This window comes from Staurois parvus, unplaced genomic scaffold (assembly GCF_062004578.1).
Source record: "Staurois parvus isolate SC_StPar_1 unplaced genomic scaffold, SC_StPar_1.0 ptg000387l, whole genome shotgun sequence".
Classification (NCBI taxonomy): domain Eukaryota; kingdom Metazoa; phylum Chordata; class Amphibia; order Anura; family Ranidae; genus Staurois; species Staurois parvus.
Window position 1 is genome coordinate 6206616 of NW_028318183.1, and position 25885 is coordinate 6232500.

General features: G+C 41.6%; 1 protein-coding gene across 2 annotated transcripts in view; it reads left to right on the forward strand.

The window, feature by feature from the left end:
• Positions 1 to 25885, forward strand: part of CDK8 (cyclin dependent kinase 8) — a 115235-nt gene that overhangs the window by 70993 nt on the left and 18357 nt on the right. For both annotated transcript variants that reach the window (XM_089685821.1, XM_089685822.1), the window contains exons 5-8: positions 18758 to 18815; positions 21791 to 21922; positions 23150 to 23293; positions 25794 to 25863. In XM_089685821.1, coding sequence (XP_089541947.1) covers positions 18758 to 18815; positions 21791 to 21922; positions 23150 to 23293; positions 25794 to 25863 — 404 coding nt within the window. The remainder of the gene's footprint in view (positions 1 to 18757; positions 18816 to 21790; positions 21923 to 23149; positions 23294 to 25793; positions 25864 to 25885) is intronic.

A 25885-nucleotide genomic window follows, 5' to 3' on the forward strand; every position in this document is an offset into this window, starting at 1 on the left:
TTGAATCAAAAGCTGTTAAATGGCCAGGTGTGGGCTACTCCATTATTTCTTCATCCGTTAAGCAGGTAAAAGGTCTGGAGTTGATTCCATGTGTGGTGTTTGTATTCGGAATCTATTGCTGTGAACCAACAGTACATCATGCGTTCAAAGGAACTGTCCATGCAAGTGAAACAGGCCATTGTATGGCTTCAAAAATGAAACAAATCCATCAGAGAGATAGCCACAACATTAGGAGTGGTCAATTCAACAGTTTGGTAAATTCTGAGAAAAGAAAAACACACTGGTGATCTCAGCAACATAAGTCATGGACGTCCACGAAAGACAACAGTGGCGGATGACCGCAGGATCCTCCCTAATGCAAAGAAAAACCCATTCACAATATCCAGACCAGTGAAGGACACTCTCCAGGAGGTGGACGTATTATTGTCAAAGTCTGCAATCAAGAGAAGACTTCACGAGAGCAAATACAGAGGGTTCACCACAAGGTGCAAACCATTCATAAGCCTGAAGAATAGAATAGCCAGATTAGACTCTGCCAAAAAACATCTTAATTTAAAAAAAAAAAAAAAAAAACAGACCAGTTCTGGAAAAGCATTCTTTGGATGGATGGAACTAAGATTAATTTGTGCAAGAATGACGGGAAGAAAAAAGTGTGGAGAAGGCTTGGAACAGCTCATGATCCAAAGCACACAATGTCATCTGTAAAACATAGTGGAGGCAGTGTGATGGCATGGGCATGTATGGCTTCCAGTGGCACTGGGTCATTGGTGTTTGTTGATGATGTGACAAAAGCATTCGGATTAATTCTGCAGTGTTTGGAGATATACTGTCAGCCCAGATTCAGCCAAATGCAGCAAAGTTGATTGGACCGCGCTTCGCAGTACAATGATGCAGTGTGTTTTGGATCATTGTCTGTGATCCGCGCTTCACAGATAATGATCCAAAACACACTGCAAAAGCAACCCAGGAGCTTTTCAAAGGAAAAGAAGTGGAATATTCTGCAATCACCTGGTCTCAACCCAATTGAGCATACATTTTATTTGCTGAAGGCAAAACTAAAGGCAGAAACCTCTGAAGACAGCTGCAGTTAGAGCCTGGCAAAGCATCAGAAAGGAGGAAACCCAGTCTTTGGTAATGTCCATGGGTTCCAGACTACAGGTAGTCATTGGCAGTAAAAGATTCTCAACAAAATATTAAAAATGACCATTTTTTTTTTTATTCTATTCATTTGTCCAATTACATTTGAGCCCCTGAAAATTGAAGGACTGTGTATAAAAATGGTTGCAGTTCCTAAAATTTCTACTTGATATTTATGTTCAACCCCTTGAATTAAAGCTGAAAGTCTGCATTTCAAATTCATTTTGATTGTTTCTTTTTAATTTATTCTGGTGGCTTACAGAGCCAAAAGTATGAAAATTGTGCCTGTGTTCAAATGGACCTAACTGTATGTATGTATGTATGTATATATACTATATTGCCAAAAGTATTGGGACACATTTTGTGAGAGAATGGGTCGCTTTCAGGAGCTCAGTGAATTCAAACGTGGTACTGTGATAGGTTGTCACATGTGCAATAAGTCCATCTGTGAAATTTCCTTGCTATTAAATATTCCACAGTCAACTGTTAGTGGGATTATAACAAAGTGGAAGCAACTAGGAACAGTAACTCAGCCACCAAGTGGTAGGCCACATAAAATGACAGAGCGGGGTCAGTTCATGCTGAAGCGCACAGTGCGCAGAAGTCGCCAATTGTTTGCAGAGTCAATAGCTAAAGACCTCCAAACTTCCTGTGGCCTTCAGATTAGCACAACAGTATGTAGAGAGTTTTATGGAATGGGTTTCCATGGCTGAGCAGCTGTATCCAAGCCCTACATCACCAAATACAATGCAAATAATCGGATGCAGTGGTGTAAAGCAAGCCACCACTAAACTGTAGAGCAGGGGTCTCCAAACTTTCTAAACAAAAGGCCAGTTTACTGTGAATCAGACTTTCGGGGGGCCGGACTGTGGCCATTGGGAGTAGAAATTGTCCCGGCATCAGTGGGAGTAAACAATATATCTTTGGTGTTACGGGGAGGAATAGTGCCCCTTCATTGGTGTAAGTGGGAGGAATAGTGGCCAGTTGTTGGTGTCAGCTGGAGGAATAGTGTCCCATCATTGGTGTCAGTTTGAGGAATGGTGTCCTGTTTTGTCAGTGGGGGGAAATTGTGCCCTATTAGTGGTGTCAGTGGAAATAATAGTGCCCCATTGTTTGTGTCAATGAGAGAAATAGTGCCTCATTGTTGTCAGTAGCAGTAATTATGTCCAATTGATGGGAGGAAAGGAATAGTGTCTTGTATCAGTGGGAGGAAAAGTGCCCCAAGGGCTGGATAAAGGTAAGCAAAGGGCCACATCTGGCCCTTGGGCTGCAGTTTGGAGACCACTGCTCCTAGAGCAGTGAAGAGGTGTTCCCTGGAGTGACGAATCATGTTTCTCTGTCTGACAATCTGGTGGACGTTTCTGGGTTTCGCGGTTGCCAGGAAAACAGTACTTGCCTGACTGCATTGTGCCAAGTGTAAAGTTTGGTGGAGGGGGGATTATGGTGTGGGGTTGTTTTTCAGGGGTTGGGCATGGCCCCTTAGTTCAAGTGAAGGGAACTCTTACGGCGTCAGCATACCAATACATTTTGGACAATTTCATGCACCCAACTTTGTGGGAACAGTCCCTTCCTGTTCCAACATGACTGCACACCAGTGCACAAAGCAAGGTCTATAAATACATGGGTGAGCGAGTCCTGACCTCAACCTGATAAAACACCTTTGGGATGAATTGAAGCGGAGACTGTGAGCCAGGCCTTCTCGTCTGACATCAGTGCCTGACCTCACAAATGCGCTTCTGGAAGAATGGTCAAACATTCCCATAGACGCACTCCTAAACCTTGTGGACAGCCTTATCAGAAGAGTTGAAGCTATTATAGCTGCAAAGGATGGGCCATCGCAATATTGAACCCTACGGACTAAGACTGGGATGCCATTAAAGTAAAGGTAGCCATCCCAATACTTTTGGCAATATAATGTGTGTGCGTATATAATATATAAACACACACACACATACACTCTCTTGGTTTGTTTCTTGGTAGTACTGCACAGTGATTGTTCCCTACTGTGTATGTCTGCCTTTCTTATTGGCAAGACCAAGTATGTTTTAGCATTGCCCTAGCAAGTGATAAGTTATTGTGGGTGGGGGTAGAAGAATTAATCTTAGGACATATTAGGGGTAAAGAAATATTTTAAAAGGCATACGTTAGTCTACGAATGTTGTTAGGTTAACCGATAATATAAATGGGGATGGGAACAGGTAGGGGATTTATAAGCTCATCGTTTATCATGTCCCTCTCCGTGTGTGACATGCTTTCACATATTCTGCAACTATTTTCACCATTTTTACCTCTTTTTTTATTTTTATTTTTTTTCTTCTTCCCTGTAGAATGTTGGGTTCCTTCTTCTCTTCTATAGAAATAAAGTCCAAGATAGCAGTGAGAGACACTCACTTCCAGAGACTCTCTATTGTTGAGTACTAGGTGCATTGTATGATTGGGCCCCATTGTCCAACGACTCCTGGCCACACCACTTGAACAGTTTACTCTTCTTGGGCTTGTAGCCTGTCTGTGTCACCATGATTCAATTCTCAGTCTGTGGGCACTGTCTGTTTAAGCTCAGGATCAGCCTTTGGGTCCTTGTTGCATCTCCCGGTATGGGGCAAGTTTTTAGTCCCTTCTGTAGTAAATTGTAAGTGGTTAGATTCTGTGAATTGTTTTTTTTTTTTTTTTCACCATTCTCTGACTTATTTTTCTTTGGAATTGTTCATTATGGCCTTTAATATTTTGTCAGGCCACATTTCTGGAGATATGGAACGGACATGATGCTGATGAGATGTTACATGGCATATGGTTTACCCCGGTACTTGTTGGTAAGTGTGGAATTATGATAGAATGAGTAAGGGTTGATGTTATACAGGTGGTCCCAGTATGACATTGACCTTCTGTACTCCAAGTGGTAAAGGGAATCTGTCTAGCTCAGCCCAGCAAGCATTGGTGGTGGTGTTCTGATGGATTTGCAGGAAGAGCTTACAGAATTTTAGATGGAAATTTCTGTTTGGCTGGAGTTCCATTTGGGTTGGTGTAGGTAGGTGATGGGCCCTATACTTTTTCATAAAATAGAATTGGGATGATGTCAAAGATTTTAAAGCGATAGTTTGGTTGTGAATAGGGGAAAAAAATGTTTCCCCTGCAAGTCAATGTCATAATGAGCTAGTATTCCCCACATACTAGCACAATATGAGACTTGCCTTCTAATGAAGCCCTCCAGCTGCACACTGCCCACGCTGCTAGGGCTTCCATTTTCACCCAGTTCTATTTCTGGGTTGGTGGGCTCTGGCCATTTGGCTGAGCCATGAGGACGTCTCTCCCGCACATGCTCACAAGAGCCACAATCATGGCACTCTGAACAGCACCCGTCCATTCAGATTGCAGGGCACATGTGCCGGTGACTTTACTAGCGGCTATAAATGGGAATACTGTGAACACTGAGCCAGTCACATCAATCTCTGCACCAGAGGAGTTACTTGTGCTGTTGCTCTCTCTCCAGACACTAGGGGGCAGACCTGCTTGCCTGGCCCCAGCAAGATGAATGATTTTGGGAATGGCCCTGGCCATGTTCTCCCTGAGGGACCCAGCTTGCGCCCCCAAGCTTCATCTACACCTGAAGGTCTTGGCTGTGGCCCTAAATAAAGGGGAATCTCTTCCTGCCTTCAGAGAGTGGGTTGCTGACTGTTTGCTGAGAATTGCAAAGGAGGAGGAAAAGCTGATGAACCTGAAAGCTGATTATATGAAAAAGAAAGTCCTTCATGATAAAGCATGGAGTAGAAAGCAGCAGAGTCTGAAGCTGGAGCTGAAAGTATTGGAGGACACCATCAAGAAGCAGCAAAGTTTGGTCACAGCACTGAAAGAAAAGAGCGGAGCATTCAAGTAAAAATTCCAGAATGAGGAAAGGTTCTGGAAAATGAAGGGAGGCACCAGTAAAGCTTCAGCATCAGTGGTGGCAGTACGGGAGGAGAGGGTCCTGGATGCTGCCCCTGTTATCCCATCCACCTCAGGATCTGCTTCACTGGAGGAAATGGCTGCCTCTGCCTCACTCCCTCCACAGCAAGCTGGTAGAACAGCACAGAAGGTAGAGGAAAATGGCGGAGGGCTGCTAAAGTTTAATAATGAAATGGAGTTTCCCCTAAGTGGAAGAACCTTCTGGTTTTCAGAAGATTCTATGAATGAGGATGATGGTGAGGAACTCTGTACCTGGGTCTGTAAAGGAAAAAGTGACTGAGAAGCCATGTTTATTAAAGCTGTCAGTATGGACTCCAGTATAGAGTGCAGAGCAGAGTTTTGGTGGGAAATCCTCCTGTGTCTGCACAGAGTTCTGCAGGGAAGATGGCTGCTGTGCCTGCAGGACTGCACTCTGCTGATCCCCATTTGGTGACTGTGGACTCTGTGGGGGGGGGGGGGGGTAGGTAAAGGGTGGGAACTGACATTTTGGCTGAACAATCCCTGCTGATGGGTGCAAATGCAGCACAAAATGGTGGGAAGAAAAATGTCAGCTGCACTGTGAAAGGTGTTGCTGAAACCCAGGGGAAAGTGAAGTGACCAGGAGTGGAAGGCTTTTGACTAAGAGGAGTATGTTGGGGGAGGGGAAGACAGGAGCATCTGGTGTGAGTGGGTCTGCTGGGAGCAGTAGTGCCACAAATAAAAAATGTGAATGATAAAAGTGCTTGCAATGCTGGAAAGGGGAATGCATGTGTGCTGGTGGATGGAGTGACTGCTGCTGCTGCCTCTGATAGTAATTTTCAGAGCGGGGGTTCTGGGGCTCCTGCAAACAATGGGCAGGGTGCACCTTTTAAGGTCTGGTACATCTCATGCTACAAATAAAACCTATGCTTGGGTTCTGGCTGGGAGGAGGGGGTCACATCGGGCTGTCTGGTCAGGGGGGAGGACTGCCGCAGGTCTGCCATCTGCACCCCTGTCTTTCTGGCGGCGGAATGTGGTATAGCTTAGGTGGGAGGGTGAGGGTGCTCCCCCTGTTAGGAGGTTGGTTGTGGACAAGGTTTTGGTGATGGGTTTTAAGGCTGATGACATATTTGCTTTTATCAGTCCAGTGGGCTCCTAGGAGTATGTCCTGATCTTTGTGCGCCCCGAGTCTAGATATTTTCTGGGAGAAGTGTATAGGGATCTGCTGTAGTGGAAGGGACTTGTCCCAAAACTTGTCTTACGCCAACCTCTTAAGAATGTCACCATCCTAATAAGGAATGAATCAATCCCTTCTGTTGACTTGTCTTTCTGGCTGAGGAGATGTGGGTAGCTACTGTCTCCTCTGAAGAAGATTGTGGTTAAGAGGGGGATATGGACTGGTGGGTGGTCAGTGCAGATGAGGCTGTATATGTGTGGTAATGTGTAATCGGCGAGTATGTTGGGTTTTCTGGACTCTACTCCACGACTGGGAAATGGCAGTTCTTCTGTGAGTTTGACAGAGGACATCACGGCAGATGAGGAGGTTAAAGCTATTGATAAGCTTGCCATTAAGAAGTCGCCTGAGCCAGATGGATTGACAGCCGAGTTTTTTTATAAGCACTTTAAGGTTACTCTGGCCCTATATTTGGTGGAGGCTGTCTGAGATAGGGTTCGCTTTCTCCCTCCATGCGACAATCTGCAGTGATTCTTCTGTCAAAGGGTAAAGATTCTTCGAGAATTGGTCGCCCACTAGCCTTCTCAATGTTGATAGGAAGATACTGGCAAAGATAATTTTCTGGCATTTATCGTCCGTTGCAGGCCATTTACTTTCTCGCCATCAGCACTGTTCGGTTCAAGGTAGAAGCACTTTTTCAGCGGTGTTAGCTGTCCGGGAGGCCCTGGAACGGTGCAGGTCTGCAGGCTGGGGAAAGTTTCTGCTGGCATTGGATCAGCTTTTGATTGAGTCAATCATGAGTACTTATGGCTGCTTCTTGGCAAGTATGGCCTGGAAGGGGGGCTTTATCGATTGGCTAAAGACTTTATACAGAGCTGTTTGAAAACTTCATGCTTGTAAATGGTTGGAGTGGACAGCCCTTTGAGGTTGGCTCAGGTGTGCATCAGGGTTGTCGTTTGAGTCTTCTGCTATACTAGTTCACAATCGATCCCTTCATTCGGAGGTTAGAGAGCAGACCGTTGTGTGTAGTTCCTTTTGGTCATTCCTGGGGAGTCTCCTCTGTGCTGATGATGTGGTTTTTTTTTTTGTATCTCTGGGATGCAGGAGGCAGAGGAGGTGGTTTCAATGATGGAACAGTATGCTGAGGCATCTGGCTCAAAGATTAATCAGGATAAGAGTGAGGCTTTCTGGATGGGAGATGAAGGTGAAGACTTTTCTCTTCCGGACGCCTTCCCAGATTCCCGGCAGGAACTAAAGTTTTAGGCATCAGATTTGGTCCCAGATATTATGGCCTTGCAAATTGGGTAAGCAGGCTACAAGATGCCAATGCCAAGGTTGCCAGCTCAAAGGATTGGAAACTTATAGGGAAAGGATTGATCTGATTAAAACTTACCTGATCCTGGTATTTCTGTATGTCAGCTTTGCCTGTTTTCCCAGTGTCTCTGTGTGAAGGTCTACAGCTGTTTCTTCCAGCTGAAACTCATTAAGAGGTATGTAACCTACATTCCCAGGCAGATGGGTGGCCTAGGTATGGTCAACCTGGTGGTTTTCTTTTCTCTGATGTTTTTGAATCATAATTTTGGTAGCATGCAGGCAGAGGGAACCGCCTGGGTTGGTATTTTTTAGTCCTGGTTTAGGCCTTTTCTGCTGAGCTGGGAGAATGGTGGGCCAGTGAAAAGCCTGAGGGTCCAACATGGTAAGCTCCCAACTTGTGTTGTCCCATGCCTGAAAATGTTTCTGCAATGGCAAGTGACGGCGGTGGGAATTAAGTCTCTTCCTAGGAAGGCCCTAGAGAGGAGGGTTGTTCAATCTGCCTTTAACGAGACATTGACCTTGAAAGATTACCCAGGCCCTGTGATAAAGGGTCTGTGTTTGATGAATCTGCAGAGAATCCCTTTAAAGTTTTGGGATTTGGCCTGGCTCTCTTTTCTTGGCAGACTCTCTGAAGGCGAACCTGAAGCATTGCTCTGCGGAGAACCGTGGTTATCCAAGAGTGGAGTGGAGTGTGGTGGGGTGGAGGAGAGAATGGACCATTTCTTACTTCAGTGCCCCTTTAAAATAGAAGTCTACAAGTGGGTGGGTGTGGCTCTGGGTATCCCTTTCCTTTCCCTCTTGAGTTATGTGGAATGGTCCTACGGAGCCTTTCAAACTCACTGGTACTTTGATTTTGAGACACTTTATCTAGTTAGCTTAGTAGTCCGTTACTACATGTGTCAGATTTCCATTTGCAAAAAAGTTCTTCCTGTCAAGGTGGTGGTGCTCAGTATTCTGGGTGAGGTTGGGAAGATTTGGGGTCTTGAGAAGGACAGGTGGCGGTCGGGAGCCTGGACAAAGGCATGGAGGAATGTCAGGTCCCCACAGCTGCTGTCTCAGTCTCTGGGTGCATGACTTCTTGGCTTCTCTTTCTGTCCTTTTCACATCCTAGATTTTTGTAAGATCAGAGTTTTGAAAAAAGGCTGCATGCATGGGATAAATGTTTAATCGTTTCTTAGCCTGGGGGTTTGTTTAGGTGAAGATCGGGCTTGTTGAGATACATTTATAAAAATCATAATAATTTTAAAATATGATTTGTTTGTTTTCCCGGCAAAAAAGCCATTTTCTATGCTGAAGTAAGCTATTTGTGGGTGTGTAATATATAATTACACACACACACCCTGTTCCAAATTATTATGCAAATGATATTTTTCTAATTTACCTAAATAATTGATGTAAATAACAGTCAGCATAATTCTCATGTTATCAACTATTAAGAGTACAATTCAAATTTTATTGAACAAACCTAATAACAGTATTTTTTTTAAACAAAAAACTTACAATGCACTGTTCCAAATTATTACGCACAGTAAGTTTCAAAATACTTCAAAAAGAACTGAAAATTGTCATTTGTTGTGTTTGCAGCATATTTACTGAAATCAAAAGCTATTTCAATCAAACTTTTAACAACATTTTAACTTTTTAAACATTTTAACAAGTCACGTTACATTTTAACATAGGACCCCTTATTTGATAGCAGCTTCACAAGTCTTGCATCCATTGAACTTGTAAGTTTTTGGACAGTTTCTGCTTGAATTTGTTTGCAAGATGTCAGAATAGCCTCCCAGAGCTGCTGTTTGGATGTAAACTGCCTCCCACTCTCATAGATCTTTTGCTTGAGGATGCTCCAAAGGTTCTCAATAGGATTGAGGTCAGGGGAGGATGGAGGCCACACCATGACTTTCTCTCCTTTTATCCCCATAGCAGCCATTGATGCAGAGGTATTCTTTGCAGCATGAGATGGTGCATTGTCATGTATGAAGATGATTTTATTACGGAAAGCATAGTTCTTCCTTCTGTACCAGGGAAGAAAGTGGTCAGTCATAAACTCCACATACTTTGCAGAGGTCATCTTTACACCTTTGGGGACCCTAAAGGGACCGACCAGCTCTGTTCCCATGATTCCGGCCCAAAACATGACTCCACCAATGCCTCGCTGATGTCGCAGCCTTGTTGGAACAGGGTGGCCGTCCACCAACCATCCACTACTACATCCATCTGGACCATCCAGGGTTGCACGGCACTCATCAGTGAACAGGACTGTTTGAAAATTAGTCTAAATTTATTTTTCTGCCCAGTGCAGCCGTTTTCTGCTTGTGAGCATTGGTTATTGGTGGCCGAATAGAAGGTTTATGCACAGTTGCAAGACTCTGGAGGACTCTACACCTTGATGTCCGTGGGATTCCAGAGGCACCAGCAGCTTCAAATATCTGTTTGCTGCTATGTAATGGTATTTTAGCAGCTGCTCTCTTGATCCGATGCATGGATCTGGCAGAAATCTTCCTCAATGTGTCTTTATCTGCACGAACCCGTCTGTGCTCTGAATCAGCCACAAATCTCTTAATAGTGCGATGATAACGCTTACGTTTTCGTGAAATAACTAATGTTTTCATACCTCGTCCAAGGCATTGAACTATTTCACTCTTTTAGCAGCAGAGAGATCCTTTTTCTTCCCCATATTGCTTGAAAATGGTGCTCTGCTTAATAATGTGGAACACCCTCCTTTAGTAGTTTTTCCTTAAATTGGGCTCACCGGCCAATCTAATTGTCACAGGTGTTCGAGATTGTTTTCAGTGATCAAAAGACCCCTAAAACACAATGCCATCCATGAGTTAAACTGAAAAACAAAATATTTAATCTTTGTGACACTTAAATAGAATTTGCATAATAATTTGGAACAGGGTGTAAGTACTAGCTATCAAGCGGTGTTTACTACCTCTTTAAAGGCAGACTCCTACCGGTGATTTTATGTGGTACAACTTTATCCTTTATTTTTCAGGGCCTCTACGCCTTCTTTGCAGCTTCCTGATTGGTTAATTTTTAAACAGAGATACAGTAGCAGTCAGACATCACTAACCTGATCAATCACAGTTTTTGGTAGAAATGATATTTCTACATGGCAAATAATTTACTAGCAGGTGTAGTAGAGTAATAGAAATCCAACAGACCCAACAGTCATGACATGCATGCTGCTGATTCTGTGTAATTGAATCACTAATTGAAAGGGGCATGTTAAAAATAATAGCAGTGTGGAGTTCTATTAGTGAGGTCATTCATTCTTTGAAAAACAGGTGGCAATTATTGCCCTTAACCCCTTTGCGCCGGCCGCACACAAATGTGCGGCCTCCCGGCGTCTGGGCCTAGACGCCGAGCGGCCGCACATTTGCGTCCATGTAACTAAATACATGTGCTGAGAGCGCGCGCCCTGCGCACTCCCAGCACACGTGTGGTACTCACGGAAAGGTCCCAGTCAGCTCTTTCGAACGGGACCTTTCCCGATCATGTGACCGCCGTGACGCGTCATCACGGCGGTCACATGATTCCTAAACCACGCCCCAACCGCCCCGCCTCCCGGCGTCGGAATCTCTTAAAGGGCCGGGAGGCATCGGCGGGAAGGGGTTAAGGAAGGAAGGCAGCAAATGTTGTACATGCTGGTTACAGCGCATTTCTCTCTGAAATTCTGAGGAAAATGGGCCGTTCCAGACATTGTTCAGAAGAACAGCGTACCTTGATTAAAAAGTTGATTGGAGAGGGGAAAACATATAAAGAAGTGCAGAAAATGATAGGCTGCTCAGCTAAAATGATTGCAAATGCTTTAAAATGGCAACCAAAACCTGAAAGACGTGGAAGAAAGTGGAAAAACTACCATTCGAATGGATAGAAGTATAGCCAAAATGGCAAGGACTCAGCCAACAATCAGCTCCAGGAAGATCAAAGAAGGTCTAAAGTTACCTGTGAGTACTGTTACAATTAGAAGACACCTATGTGAAGCCAAGCTATCTGCAAGAAGCCCCCGCAAAGTCCCACTGTTGAAAAAAGACGTGCTGAAGAGGTTACAATTTGCCAAAGAGCACATCGACTGGCCTAAAGAGAAATGGCGCAACATTTTGTGGACTGATGAAAGTAAGATTGTTCTTTTTGGGTCTAGTGGCTGGAGACAGTTTGTCAGACGACCCCCAAACACTGAATTCAAGCCATAGTACACTGTGAAGACAGTGAAGCATGGTGGTGCAAGCATCATGATATGGGGATGTTTTTCATACTACGGTGTTGGGCCTATTTATCGCATACCAGGGATCATGGATCAGTTTGAATACATCAGAATACTTGAAGAGGTCATGCTGCCTTATGCTGAAGAGGAAATGCCCTTGAAATGGGTGTTCCAACAAGACAACGACCCCAAACACACCAGTAAACGTGCAACATCTTGGTTCCAGACCAACAAGATTGACGTTATGGAGTAGCCAGCCCAATCCCCGGATCTTAATCCAATCATCCTGGGCTGGAATACCTGTTCACAGGTGCCAGAAGTTGGTTGACTCCATGCAACACAGATGTACAGCAGTTCTCAGAAACACTGCTTATACAACTAAATATTAAGTGATTCAAAGGAAAGCAAAATCTTCAAACATTTTTCAGTTTATATAGTGAATGTTTGCGTTTGTAAAGAAGAATACAAACACTGCTATTTTTTTTGAACAGTCTAATATTAACTTTTCTTCAATTTTTTTTAGAGGAACAACACAAATTTGATATATTTTTCTTCATGTTTTGATTTGGAATAGAATGTGTAGTGTTCCCAATGCATTTGTGTGTATGGAAATAAAAGCTATTAGAAGGATTTTGAGCTTTATTCACTTTTTTCAACACACTGCTATTATTTTGAACACAACTGTATGTACTGTTTTTTGATTCCTCAAGAAGGCAGCTTAATGTAAAGGAAGTTCTTGTTTGGTTTGGTCTTTTTGCTTTGAAAGAGAATTGTTTTCCTTGAGAAGATGGTTATTGGATATATATCGCACTGTATTTCTCCAGCACTTGCAGACTGTCTTGCCTCTTTTTGTTGTGACAGTAATAGTTCTGTTTACAGGAGGCACTTCACCTCCCTGCCATGTAGAGTTTGGTGCAGCAGAGAAACGTAGAGCTGTAGCCAGTTCATTGATACATATTAGAGTTGGACTGCAGCCCTGTCTGACTCCATGGCCTGCCACAAGTATTTCATTCCTTTCCCATTCAGCTTTACACTTCAGCTGTTCTGTGTGTTCATGTTTTCCTCCTATTCTACTCTTCAGTAATTTTAATGCAGTGGTCAGATGCATTGTTGAGCATTTTAGTAAAATTGTCAAGTCCTATATGGTCATTTTTAAAGCAACCACTTGCATTACTGGTAAAGATGTCTTACACTTGGTGTAAACTATATGTGTCTGCTTTTGGCTGCTGGCTGTTTTTGCAATATTCCATTTGCAGTGTATCTCTGGAAGAGGTGAATCTCTGTTAACTTCAGGTCACACTTTGTTTACTTAATAAAACAGCTGTTTGGATGCTTTTATTTTGTGGATTGTTGTGTTCTCTGCAATCAGCTTTGCTGGAAAAGCTTTAGTTTACACACAGTAAAGAGTTTTTTTAACAATTCCTCTGCAATATTTTCATAAAATATAGTCACTGTGTTCAGTTTTGCTAAACACAGCAGTGAAAATTTCAGATTTTTAGTACAATAATAGTAAAATCACGTATATACAGTTAGGTCCATATATATTTGGACACAGGCACAATTTGTAGTTTTTTTTTCAGATATTTACCAAACTATATTCAAGCTACAGTTCTATAATGGTTATGGGCTGAAAGTGCACATTCTCAGGTATAATTCGAAGGTATGTACATCCAAATTGGAGGAAAGGTTTAGGAATTACAGCTCTTAATAGTAGCCACCCCCCCTTTTTTTCAAGGGACGAATCATTGTCAAATTTTACAAGCAAGAGAAGACTTCACGAGAGCACATACAGAGGATTCACCATATGAAGGCAACCCATTCATAAGCCATAGAAAAGCCAGATTAGACCGTGCCAAAAAAAAAAAATCTAGGGAAAAAAAAAACACCCAACACACAGTTAACCCTTTGATTGCCCCTCATGTTAACCCCTTCCTGCCTAGTGCCATTAGTACAGTGTCTGCTTTTTTTTTTTTTTTTCTTTCTTTAGCACTGATCACTGTATTGGTGTCACTGGGGATGTCAGTGACACCGAGTCAGTTCCCCCCCAGTGTGTGTCACAATACCCGCCGCAGTTCTGATATAAGTCTCTGATCGCCACCATTACTAGTAAAAATTAAAAAAAAAATTCCAGTATCTATACTGCCATTTGTAAATGCTATAACTTTCACGTAAACCAATTAATTTACACGTATTGGGATTTTTTTTTTTTTTACCAAAGACATGTAGCAGAATACATTTTGGCATAAATTTATGTCTAAATTTTTTAAAAAATTTTACTGGACATGTTTAATAGCAAAAAGTAAAAAATATTGCTTTTTTTCTCAAAATTGTTGCTTTTTTTTTTATTTTTTTTTATAGCATAAAAAATGCACAGGTGATCAAATACCACCAAAAGAAAGCTCAATTCGGGGGGAAAAAAGGACGTAAATTTCATTTGGGTGTAGCGTTACATGACCGCGCAATTGTCAAAGTAACGCAGCACCGTAACTCAATAAAAGGCCTGCTCAGGAAGGGGGGTAAATCCTCAGGAGGGCAAGTGGTTAATAGGCTTGCAAGGTTCTCACAGTTCCAGACTACTTGCCAACAAAAACAGAAGGGAAGGCTTCATAGCATGGCTCTGCCTAACATTTTTGCCATGTGTCATCATCAGAGGCAGCATGAGTATATTTACCTGCCCAGACTTTTTATACCATGCAACTGCTACACACATTTTTTTTTTTTTTTTTGGGTCTAATCTTAAATTGACAGCACCATCTTAAAGGGGCACTAAAATTTCTTATGGTTTTTTTTTTTCACATTGTATTATACATATCTGTGTACAGATTTTAAAGTATAGAATTTATTATGAAATATTACTATTGCACATATTGCATCTTTTTTATATTGTATTTTAACTTTTTCTTTTTAGATACTTTTAACACTTGAGAATTTGAGTGCGGTCATACACGTTTTGTTTCTGTGCACACTCCACAGTGACTGCAGCTGTATTATTATATCTTTGGCGCAGAGCTTTCCACATTTATATTGTCAAATGTACATATAAACAACGGTGTGCATAAATTACACAGTCATTATAAATCATGTGCAGAAAAAAGTATAAAATGTGAAAATAATCCTTACAACCTAATTGGATGATATAATGGATTGTTTTTGCGGTTTTTTTTTTTTTTTTCTTTTTTGTTTTTTTTTCTGCACGTGATTTTTGATGATTGTGTAAGTTACGAGTTGTGCTGTTTATATGCACATTTGAGTCTACATTTGCTCATTTATATTAAGGAGCGCCTCACTGTTGATGTACCTGTGTTAAAAAGTATCCTGTTCTCTTCGTATTTCTTCCTTTGTATTAAATACCTGGTGATTCTGTCAGTCTCCCTGCTTTCCTACTTCAAACTGACCTTGTTAGGCATTGAAGCACATCCTCCTAGAGTAATCAATTTTGTGGTTGTACTGGGCGTATAGTCTGCTTTTCCTCCAATGGCCATTATTTCCGAGTATTGACAACGCGCAAGGCAGTCTTCCTCAGTCGCCTGTGCCTTGTTGAAACATAATCTTCACTGTGTTCCCCTCTCAAGACCTGAGTGCTGTTCTCTTTTGGATTGTTTATGTACTACAGACTTTGCTGCGCACCCAGGCCCTTTTATTTATTTTTTAATGTTTATTATATGTGCAGTGGCAACCATTGTAATGAAGTAAGTGTGTTTGTGTGTAGTTAGGTCCATATATATTTGGACACAGGTACAATTTTTAGTTTTTTTTTTCAGGTATTTACCAAAACATATTCAAGCTATAGTTATATAATGGATATGGGCTGAAAGTGCACACTCTCAGGTTTAATTTGAGGGTATGTACATCCAAATTGGAGGAAAGGTTTAGGAATTACAGCTCTTAAGATTAGCCATCCCCCCTTTTTCAAGGGACCAAAAGTAATTGGTACAGATTAATCTTAATTTCATCCGTCCAAAGAATGCTTTTCCAGAACTGGTCTGGCTTTTTAGATGTTTTTTTGGCACAATGTAATCTGGCTTCTCTATTCTTCAGGCTTATGAATGGTTTGCACCTTGTGGTGAACCCTCTGTATTTGCTCTCGTGAAGTCTTCTCTTGATTGAAAACTTTGACAATATTACGCCCACCTCCTGGAGAGTGTCCTTCACTTGTTTGGGTTTTTCTTTACCATAGAGAGTATCCTGCAATCATCCACCACTGTTGTCTTCCATGGATGTCCATGCCTTTTTTATGTTGCTGAGCTCCCCAGTGGGTTCTTTGCTCAGAATGTACCAACCTTTTGGATTTGGCCACTCCTAATGTTGCTGCTATCTCTCTGAAGGATTTGTTTAGTTTTTGAAGCCTTACGATGGCCTTTTTCACTTGCATGGACAGCTCCTTTGAACGCATGATGTAGTTTTACAGCAATAGATTCCAAATGCAAATACCACACTTAGAATCAACTACAGACCTTTTTACCTGCTTAATTGATGAAGAAATAATGGATGTACATACTCTCAAATTAAACCTGGGAGTGTACACTTTCAGCCCATATCCATTATATAACTAATAGCTTGAAAATGTTTATTTTGGTTAATACCTGAAAAAAACTAAAATTGTGCCTGTGTCCAAATATATATGGACCTAACTGTGTGTACACACACACACACACACACACACACACACACACACACGAATAAGTTTTTGATCCCCTGCTGATTTTGAATGTTTTCCCACTCACAAGGAAATTATCAGTCTAAAAATCGAATGGTAGGTGTATTGTAACACTGAGAGACAGAATAGCAACAACAAATTCAAAAGAAATGCGTGTCTAACAAATGATGCACTGATTTGCATGTTCATGAGGGAAATAAGTATTTGATCCCCTATCATTCAGCAGGTTTCTTGCTACCAGGTGTCTTTCATGCACGTAACAAACTGGGATTAGAAGCAGTCTCTTAAAGGAAGTGCCGTTCATCTCATTTTCTTACCTGTATAAAAGACACCTGTCCACAGGCGCAATCAAACAATCAGATTCCAAACTCTCCACCATGGCAAAGACCAAAGAGCTGTCCAAGGATGTCAGGGACAAGATTGTAGACCTACACAAGGCTGGACTGGGCTACCAAACTATCGCCAAGCAGCTTGGTGAGAATCATTTGCAAATCGAAGAAACCCAAAACAACTGTCAGTCTCCCTAGGTCTGGTGCACCATGCAAGATCTCACCCCGTGGAGTGTCAATGATCATGAGAACATTGAGGAGTCATCCCAGAACTACACGTGAGGATATTGTCAATGATCTCCAGGCAGCTGGGACCACAGTCACCAAGAAAACAATTGATAACACACTACGCCGACAAGGATCAAAATTCTGCAGTGCCCACAAGGTCCCTCTGCTCAAGAAAGCACGTGTCCATGCCCGTCTGAAGTTTGCCATGAAACATTTGAATGATGCAGAGGAGGACTGGTTGAAAGTGTTGTGGTCAGATGCGACCAAAATTGAGCTCTTTGGCATCAACTCAACTCGCCGTGTTTGGAGGAGGAGGAATTCTGCCTCTGACCCCAAGAACACCATCCCAACTGTCAAACGTGGTGGTGGAAACATTCTGCCTTGGGGGTGTTTTTCTGCTAAGGGGACAGGAAAACTGCACCGCATCAAAGGGATGATGGACGGGGCAATGTACCGTTAAATCTTGGGTGAGAACCTTCTTCCCTCTGCCTGGGCATTGAAAATGGTCATGGATGGGTGTTCCAGCATGACAATGACTCAAAACACACGGCCAAGGCAACAAAGGAGTGGCTCAAGAAGAAGCACATTAAGGTCCTGGAGTGGCCTAGCCAGTCTCCAGACCTTAATCCGATTGAAAATCTGTGGAGGGAGCTGAAAGCTCGAGTTGCCAAATGTCAGCCACCAAACCTTAATGACTTGGAGAGGATCTGCCAAGAGGAGTGGGCCATAATCCCTCCTGAGATGTGTGCAAACCTGGTGGCCAACTACTGGAAACGTCTGACCTCTGTGATTGCCAACAAGTGATTTGCCACCAAGTACGAAGTAATGTTTATGAAGGGGATCAAATACCTACAGTATTTTCCTCATGAACATGCAAATCAGTGCATCATTTGTTAGACATGCATTTCTTTTGAATTTGTTGTTGCTATTCTGTCTGTGTTACAATACACCTACCATTCCATCTGTAGACTGATCATTTCTTTGTGAGTGGGCAAACATTCAAAATCAGCAGGGGATCAAATGCTTATTCCCTTCACTGTGTGTATGTATATATGTATGTATGTATGTATGTATGTATGTGTATATATGTATATATATATGTGTGTGTGTGTGTATGTATGTATGTATGTATGTATGTATGTGTGTATATATATATATATATATATATATATATATATATATATAAAATTTTATACACCCGTTTTGCCTTGCACTTTCCTGTAGAGGCCAATCCACTTCTCACCTTCGATTCATATCTTGTACCTATTTCAGGAGTAAAGGTTTGCCGCTGTAAGCTTCCAAAAAATATTTTGAGAAATGTAACATATACTGATATTTGTGGAGTCTTTATTGAGAGCATTCACTCTTCCTGATGAAATGCTAATCTTTTCAGCTGATAGCGTCTCTTTGCATTACTATGGGGAATCCACTAGAGGCAGTGTTTCAGCATTTCTGTATAGCACAGCCTTGTGTGGGCTCTGCATTGGAGAAGGCACTCAAGCAGGTGACAAATGTGGCCTGTCTTGGCCATATTAGGGTTTAGAGGGAATTTTCTCCCCTTCCTGGGCAGGTGTGAAGGCCTAATGTGGGATCTGACCCTACCCCACGTTACCCAAAGTGAAAATTTTTTTTTAAAAGAGGTACTCTTTAAGACCATCATACCACAAAGAATTGATATCTGCATTTGGAAATGTGTAAACTATATTTTCTGTTTTGTGATTATCCATACATGCTTAGTAATTGTGTTAGGTTAAAAAAAGCATTAAAAACTATGTGGTAATTTTTTTAAATTTTTTTTTTCCTTTATGCAGAAACCTGCTAATATTTTAGTCATGGGTGAAGGTCCAGAGCGAGGACGAGTAAAAATAGGTTTGTACAGATATTATTGCTTTTAAAATCATTCCATTTGGCAGTACCCCTCTATGTATGAGGAGACATTCTCGCATAAGTTTTTGTGCCATCTCACTCCACCCAGAGTGGTTCAGTCCTATTTAAGTGATTTATTTAAAGTATAATTAAACCAATGACAAAAGGTTAATATATTGCAGCTTACATTCATTTTAGATGTATTTTTGTTTCACAAGCTGTGAACAATTTCAGCAAGTACAGAAAATGCATGTTGATCTTTCCAGAATGCCCTGTGAGCTAAACTGGAAGAAAACCGTGTTATATTTCTTATGTAAACCATAAGAGGCTAACCCTTTTACAGCTGGACAGCTCTACCCCTCCTTGTGTAAAAAAAAAAAAAACCCCAGACAAGATTGAAGTCTAGCCTGGGTGGCATCCATGGCACTCGCCATAGAGTGTAGGAGTAAGCATTGCCACACAGGGATAGAAGGTGTGGTGTTCACAGCTTTACCAAGTATAAATAAATAAAATTAATAAAGGAAAACTAATGTGATCCCTTTTATTTAAGTACTAAGAGTATAAATAAAAATAATAAATACCCAGAAAGTGAAGTGACAGCTAACTCCACCCTTCCTCTCATTTCCCATACAATAGCAGAGTACATAGCAGATATTGTGGCTCTTGGCTGCCCTATAGGAGCCAGAGTCATAGGTGCTCAACCCAGGCATGTGCAGGTGAAAGGGTTTGGTATTACAATATTGACAATTGGCACTTTGATCTTCAAGCATGTACAAAGGAAGTGTGTAGCAGAGTAATCTCCCAACACTTCCCTTTAAAAGACAGAAGAATGGGTTGGCACTAACCCCTGGCTTTGACACTCACCTAAGCTACAATGACATGCACTTTTCTATTAAGTAACACCACACATCCATACATCTTTGCATTAGCGGATATTGCAGTTAGATGCATGTTTGCAGATATGGCAACTGTGTACGTCTGCAGTTACTGACATCGTACTGGCATGCCTTTTTGCACTCCGCAACACTGACATAAGCATTTGCACTTGCAGATACCACACCAGTAGATACTAATGCACACAACACAGACACGCACATCCATATTCATCCTGTTCAATGAATGGTTACATTTTTTTACTAGTATTTATCAAAAATAAACAATTTTGTCTTTTATTATGGTTAGTATCATTAGGAAGAAAAATGTAGAAACACTACTATACTTTTCCTTTAAAGTGGTAGTAAAGTCTTCAAAGAAGAAAAAAATCCAGTCCCTACAAGCTGATGTGCTAGTATGCATCGCACACTAGCACATTATGAAAGATTTTCCTTAAAGCGAAGTCATCCAGCAGAACTGTCATCGCTGTCAGGGCTTCCATCTTCACCTCTTCTTCCTTCCAGGTTCGTGGGCTCCAGCCTTATGAATGGTTGAACTGCGATGATGTCACACATTCAAATAGAAACCATGGCCGAGGCACAGCACTCTGAAGGGACAGCATACTCAGGTATGCTGTCCCTTCAGATGACAGTGCGCTTGCGTCCCTGGCATCATTGGCTGCAGAAATAGTAAATATTTCCTAAATGGTGCACATTTTGGAGATATTCCTTGTACCTACAGGTAAGCTTTTATTGTAAGCTTACCTATAGGTACAGGTCGCCAAGTGGCGTTTACTACCGCTTCTCCTAGATTGTAAGCTTTAACAAGCAGGACCCTCTGTTTCCTCTTGTACCAAATTGTATTGTAACTGTAATGTCTACCTTCATTTTGTAATGCACTGTGCAAACTGTTGGCGCTATACAAATCCTGTATAATAATAAGAGTTCCTCTTTATGGGAATGTATAGTGAGTAGACCAACACCATAGGAGAGCCTGTTAAACTTTAAACTCGTGCAGCATGTTCACAGGCAATGTATGTCTGATTTGAAAACTATGCTGCCTGTAGCAATATAATATTGCATTCTCTGGTTGAGGTGGTTAACAAAGTTTATAAAGTGTATGTAAACCAAACAATACCTTTCTTTTCAAGATGTGTATACCTGCAAAATGTTTTGAGTATTGTTTTGGCTCATTGCACTCTGGGTAGTTGGTCAGAAAAGAAAATGAATTCCCACACTCTGGGTTGGAGAACGTTTGTTGTATTTTAACAGCAGCAGGAGACATGTTTCGTAGTGAAAAAAACGTTTTTTTACAATGTGGAGACTGGATTCATTCTTATAGGTGTTTGTTTTTTGGGGGGTATTTTTCCCCTTTTAATTTGAATCAATGGAAGCACCTCAAATTGCATGTCAACGCATGTTAACGCGTAGTCATGTGTTTTAACGTGCTTTGTATTGAATGTCAAAGCGTGTCATAATGTACATCCCAGTGTGTAGAGGCAATACAGATTAAAACACTTGTTTCCATACACGAGTTAATTCTTTTATCTCCATATTATAAAAGTAAAAACGTAATAATCTTCTAAAACAATACATTGAAGAGAATTTACGAAGACTAGAGCAGACTGAATATGAAGCAGCTGTGCATGGCAACCAGTCTCCTTCTAGCTGTCATTTTCAAGGCTCTAAGGAAGAATTTCAAGGCATTTTTTACACCACTACATTGGTCCAGCTTGGACCAGTGCAACTGTGTGTATGCCATCTGTGCAATCTCTCTAGAAGCTAGAAATCTTTGAGGTAGACACTGCTACTCCAGAGATCTCCACTTACCTCCTGGCCCCACGGCGAGTGGCTGCCCTTCTGCATTCTGAACAACGGCAGTCAACCACTCGTCACGGGCACCATTCAGAGATCGCTTTTGCATTTTCTCAGTGAATGCAAATCATTATTTGATTAGATGAGGTGGAGAGGCAGGGTGGTGGTGATGTTTGGTTTTTTTTTTTTTTTTCTTCTTCTTTCATAGAACTTCCTTCGGGTATTATTTATGGCTAACTTCACCAATAAATCTTGACCTGTACTCATGGTAATGTATGTTTTGTTTTTCAGCTGACATGGGATTTGCACGATTATTTAATTCACCTTTAAAGCCTTTAGCAGATTTAGATCCTGTAGTTGTTACATTCTGGTATCGAGCTCCAGAGCTGCTCCTAGGGGCCAGGCATTATACCAAAGCTATTGGTGAGTGAACAGTGGTTTTTGTTTTTTTGTTTTTTTTTGTAACAATGTCAAAATCCTGGAATGGCTAACTCAGAGCCTAGATTTGCATCCAATAGAGAATTTGTGACCGACTTGGAAAAAGCTGTTATCAGTCCTTATGCAACCTGACAGAGTTGGAGAAATTGGGAAAAATTGTACCGTCCAGATATGCAAAGCTGATAGAGACCAATACATACAAACACAAGTCAGTAATACTGGCAAAGTTGAATATACTAAATTGGGGGTGAATCACTTTTGTGAAGAGCTTTTTTTTTTTCTCTTTTAACATGAGAGAATCTGTTTTTCTTAACTGCTGTAAAAACGAAAGAACATAATTAATTAAAAGTGACATTCGGACTTTATAAAAAAAAAAATCACACACATGTATACTGAACTAGGTGGATCCAGCATCCATCAGATTCTGCATCTGTCCCCCACCGGGTCTAAGACTGAGTGATCAAACACTGTTGACCGCTCGGTTCTCCCATCTGCTCTGAACAGAGAGCCGTGACGGTCAGTCACCGGCTCTCTGCTGTGCTCTTCCAGCGCTCACTGGAGCACTGGGCTTTAGTCTACTGAAAACTGGTCACAGGAGTGCAGAACGAATTGCACTCCTGTGACCCATAGGAGACGTATAGCCAAAAAGGCTTCCAAAAAAGTCACTGCAAGTCTCTGGCTAGTTCATGTAGAAAATTTGCTTGTGAGAGTTTTGATCAAGTGGAGTAATCAAAAACTGCCACATGGTTTTGCTGTTTTTTTGGTACTTTTTAATATTCATGTTGTCCAATTAGTGTATTTGTCTCCATTTGTGGGATGGAGGGCAGTTGTTCCTCAGTGTGCACATGTGTTTTGCACAGAAAAGATTTTAAAGCCACTACACTTTTTATTTTTTAAATGGTTCCCCAGCATCTCTAAAAATTAAAGGAAAAAAGTTGCTGTAATAATCACCCAGTCCTCTTGCGCTCACCTCCAAAGACAAACTGCACTGCAATCCAGCACCAGTACTCTTCTAGGTTGAATGACACTCAGAGTCGTTCAGCTTATTTCTGTGAGTGCCATGGACCTGCAGTATCAACACCTCCGTTTGTGACAGCAGTGTGACATGGGAAACGAGGTGTGTGTGTGTGTCCACTGTGATTTCTTTTTTTTTTGGTTTTTGCGCTTGCTTTTTAAAGTAACAAACTATATTATTGCATGCTTTTTTCCTAGATATTTGGGCTATAGGATGTATATTTGCAGAGCTTCTAACGTCAGAGCCAATATTTCACTGTCGTCAAGAAGACATAAAGACTAGCAACCCTTACCACCATGACCAGCTGGATAGAATATTTAATGTCATGGGCTTTCCAGCAGGTAGGTGGTATAAATTTATTTATAAACCAACAGCGTTAAAGTAGAATTGGAAAGCTTAAATGTTTGAAGTAATGTTCAATAACAGTTGTGTCTTTTCTGGAAGGCTCAGCCCAGAGTTCTGTGCTGGTTTACTTGATATAAATTTTGACGGTATTGAGCAGGCGTTTCAACTAATGTAGGTTAGATCAGGACTCTGCAAATCCCAGATGCCACAGCATCCTGGTGCATGGGACCCTGCTCCCCTACCCCATGTCCTTGGCTGGCTCCTCTTCCGCATTCCACAGAGTGGAGCCCAGCCCAGTGTCCCACTGCCCTCCACACTTGACACATCCTCCTCTTGTCCTGCTGTCCCCCCACCCATGACACTCTCCCCTCCTGTGGTGTTGCCCCTCACTTGTGACACTCCCCCCTCCTGTCCTGCTGCCTCCCACTTTTGAAACTTCCCCCTCCTGTCCCACTGCCTCCCACTTCTGAAACTTCCCCCTCCTGTCCCACTGCCTTCCACCCTCGACATTTCACCCTCTTGTCCTGCTGCCATCCTCCTGTGACGCTTGTGTATTTTTAGTAAAAATACACAAACCATGTGTGTATGTATGTATGTGTATAATAAATCTATACACACATTTTGGAGTGCTCTGTTTGAGTATTTCTCCTCCTATTCTTGTTCCAGTGATAACTGGGAAAAATATTTAGGTAATTCATAAAGAAGCTTGACTTGTGTGGGGTGGGCAGAGCCTGATGGAAAACGAAGAGACTAGGGCTCAATTCACTAAGAGTTAAATACTGCATGAATATTGGCATTAAAATAACGAATTTAATAACTCCAGAACATTCGATTCACAAAAAAAAAAGCATGTTAAATACCACACAAGTTAATTTTCCAGTATTTTTGCACCTTAATTTAATGCAGACTGAACCTCTAGCTGAAGGTGAAACATTTAGCACTGGCATTCCTAAATGCGACAGTTCAGCTCAGGGCTGCTGGTTGGCTCAGGAGGGAGGGGCTTCCATTGTTTTTCTTCACCTTTAAGGAGTAATGGTTCACCTCTAGTGCATACCTGCTCTCAGTTTATTAATTGCTATATAGTATGTGTCTCAAAACGGGAGCTCTGTTAGACTGAAATTAGGGGCCACACTTTGCAGAGGTTCTTTGGCACTGCAGTGTGCCACTGCAACTTTAAGCCACCCTCCTCCCCAACTCACCACCACTCTGTATCACTATTTATTCTCCACTTCCTTGTTCTTCATAACAAAGCCAAGTTCTGCACACTGCACCAGTTGCTGACATCACTTGATGACCAACCTTGCCAAAATATATATTTTAGTTTTAGGTGGATGCTGGCAGGATAGAGCACATATAAATACAGAAAAATTGTGCGCTTAGTCCAGAAAGAGGTAATGCAGCCACTATGTTCCAGACACAGATGAATTACAAAACTAGTCTAAAAGGTGCACAAAACCAATATCTCTGTAGTGATCAATACAAAAAAAGCGTGTGAAAAAAGTCAACTCATATTAAGTCATAATAAACAAAGTGCATCACATAAATGGTGAAATAGCTGTCCCATAACATATAATTCACTTGTGCACAATAAAGAAGTAAACTTAAAAGAGAAGTATATAAAAGTCTAAATGTGAAATCTTGTGAATAAGGAGAGTCCATGTGTAAGAATTCCAAACCACCTCACAGACCAGAACAGTACCAAACGGTAATCATTTCCAAATAAGAGGTCAACAGCTCAAAAATCATCTAATTGCAGGGCCACCACTCGGGATACCAGTGACTTCCACGGTCTTTCACTAGTTATCCAAAGAGAGCACCTCAAAGTATTGCGTAGGAGAAAGAACAAAGGACGATGGAGTAGTATGCTAAAACCACATGGTTTATTAAAAGCAGATATACTCTCAAAAGTTAAAGAGTAACACAGGCAAAACACACCACACCAGGGATCAACAGCAGGCGTACATCATCATATGCCACTGGCCTCACCATACGCGCGTTTCATCTGGTGCAACGGATGTCTTCATGGGATAAAGAAAGATGCTTTTTTTAAATATAAGTCATCTTTATTTTTTCACACACACGTTTGTATTGATCACTACAGAGATATTGGTTTTGCGCACCCTTTAGGACAAATCACATGCTGGCTTCCTATATCTTGAGTTGAATGCAGTGGTGAGATAACCTACTTAATTTCTAGTTAACCCCTGCTTTTTGATGGTAGTGTAATTATTGTGGGACCGTATGTTCCTTGTTACAGAACATTATTTTTTAATAAAATTGTTATGGATAAATTTCCGCTTTACTTTTCTGAGCTTTTTTTGGAGCTGTAAATAGGCTGACAGAACACTTGTATTTGCCCATAGAAACCAGGCAGATTCTCTCGATGTTTTACAGTGCACTGTGGGTCGAGAACTGTTCATCCCTCACTTAGATTTATCAATCTGTTTTATAAATTGGGTCCCAATGCATCTGACTTTTTTCTGTTCCGTGGTTTAGATAAAGATTGGGAGGACATCAAAAAGATGCCTGAACACTCTACATTAATGAAGGATTTCCGCAGAAACACGTAAGTGATCTATTGCGCGTCT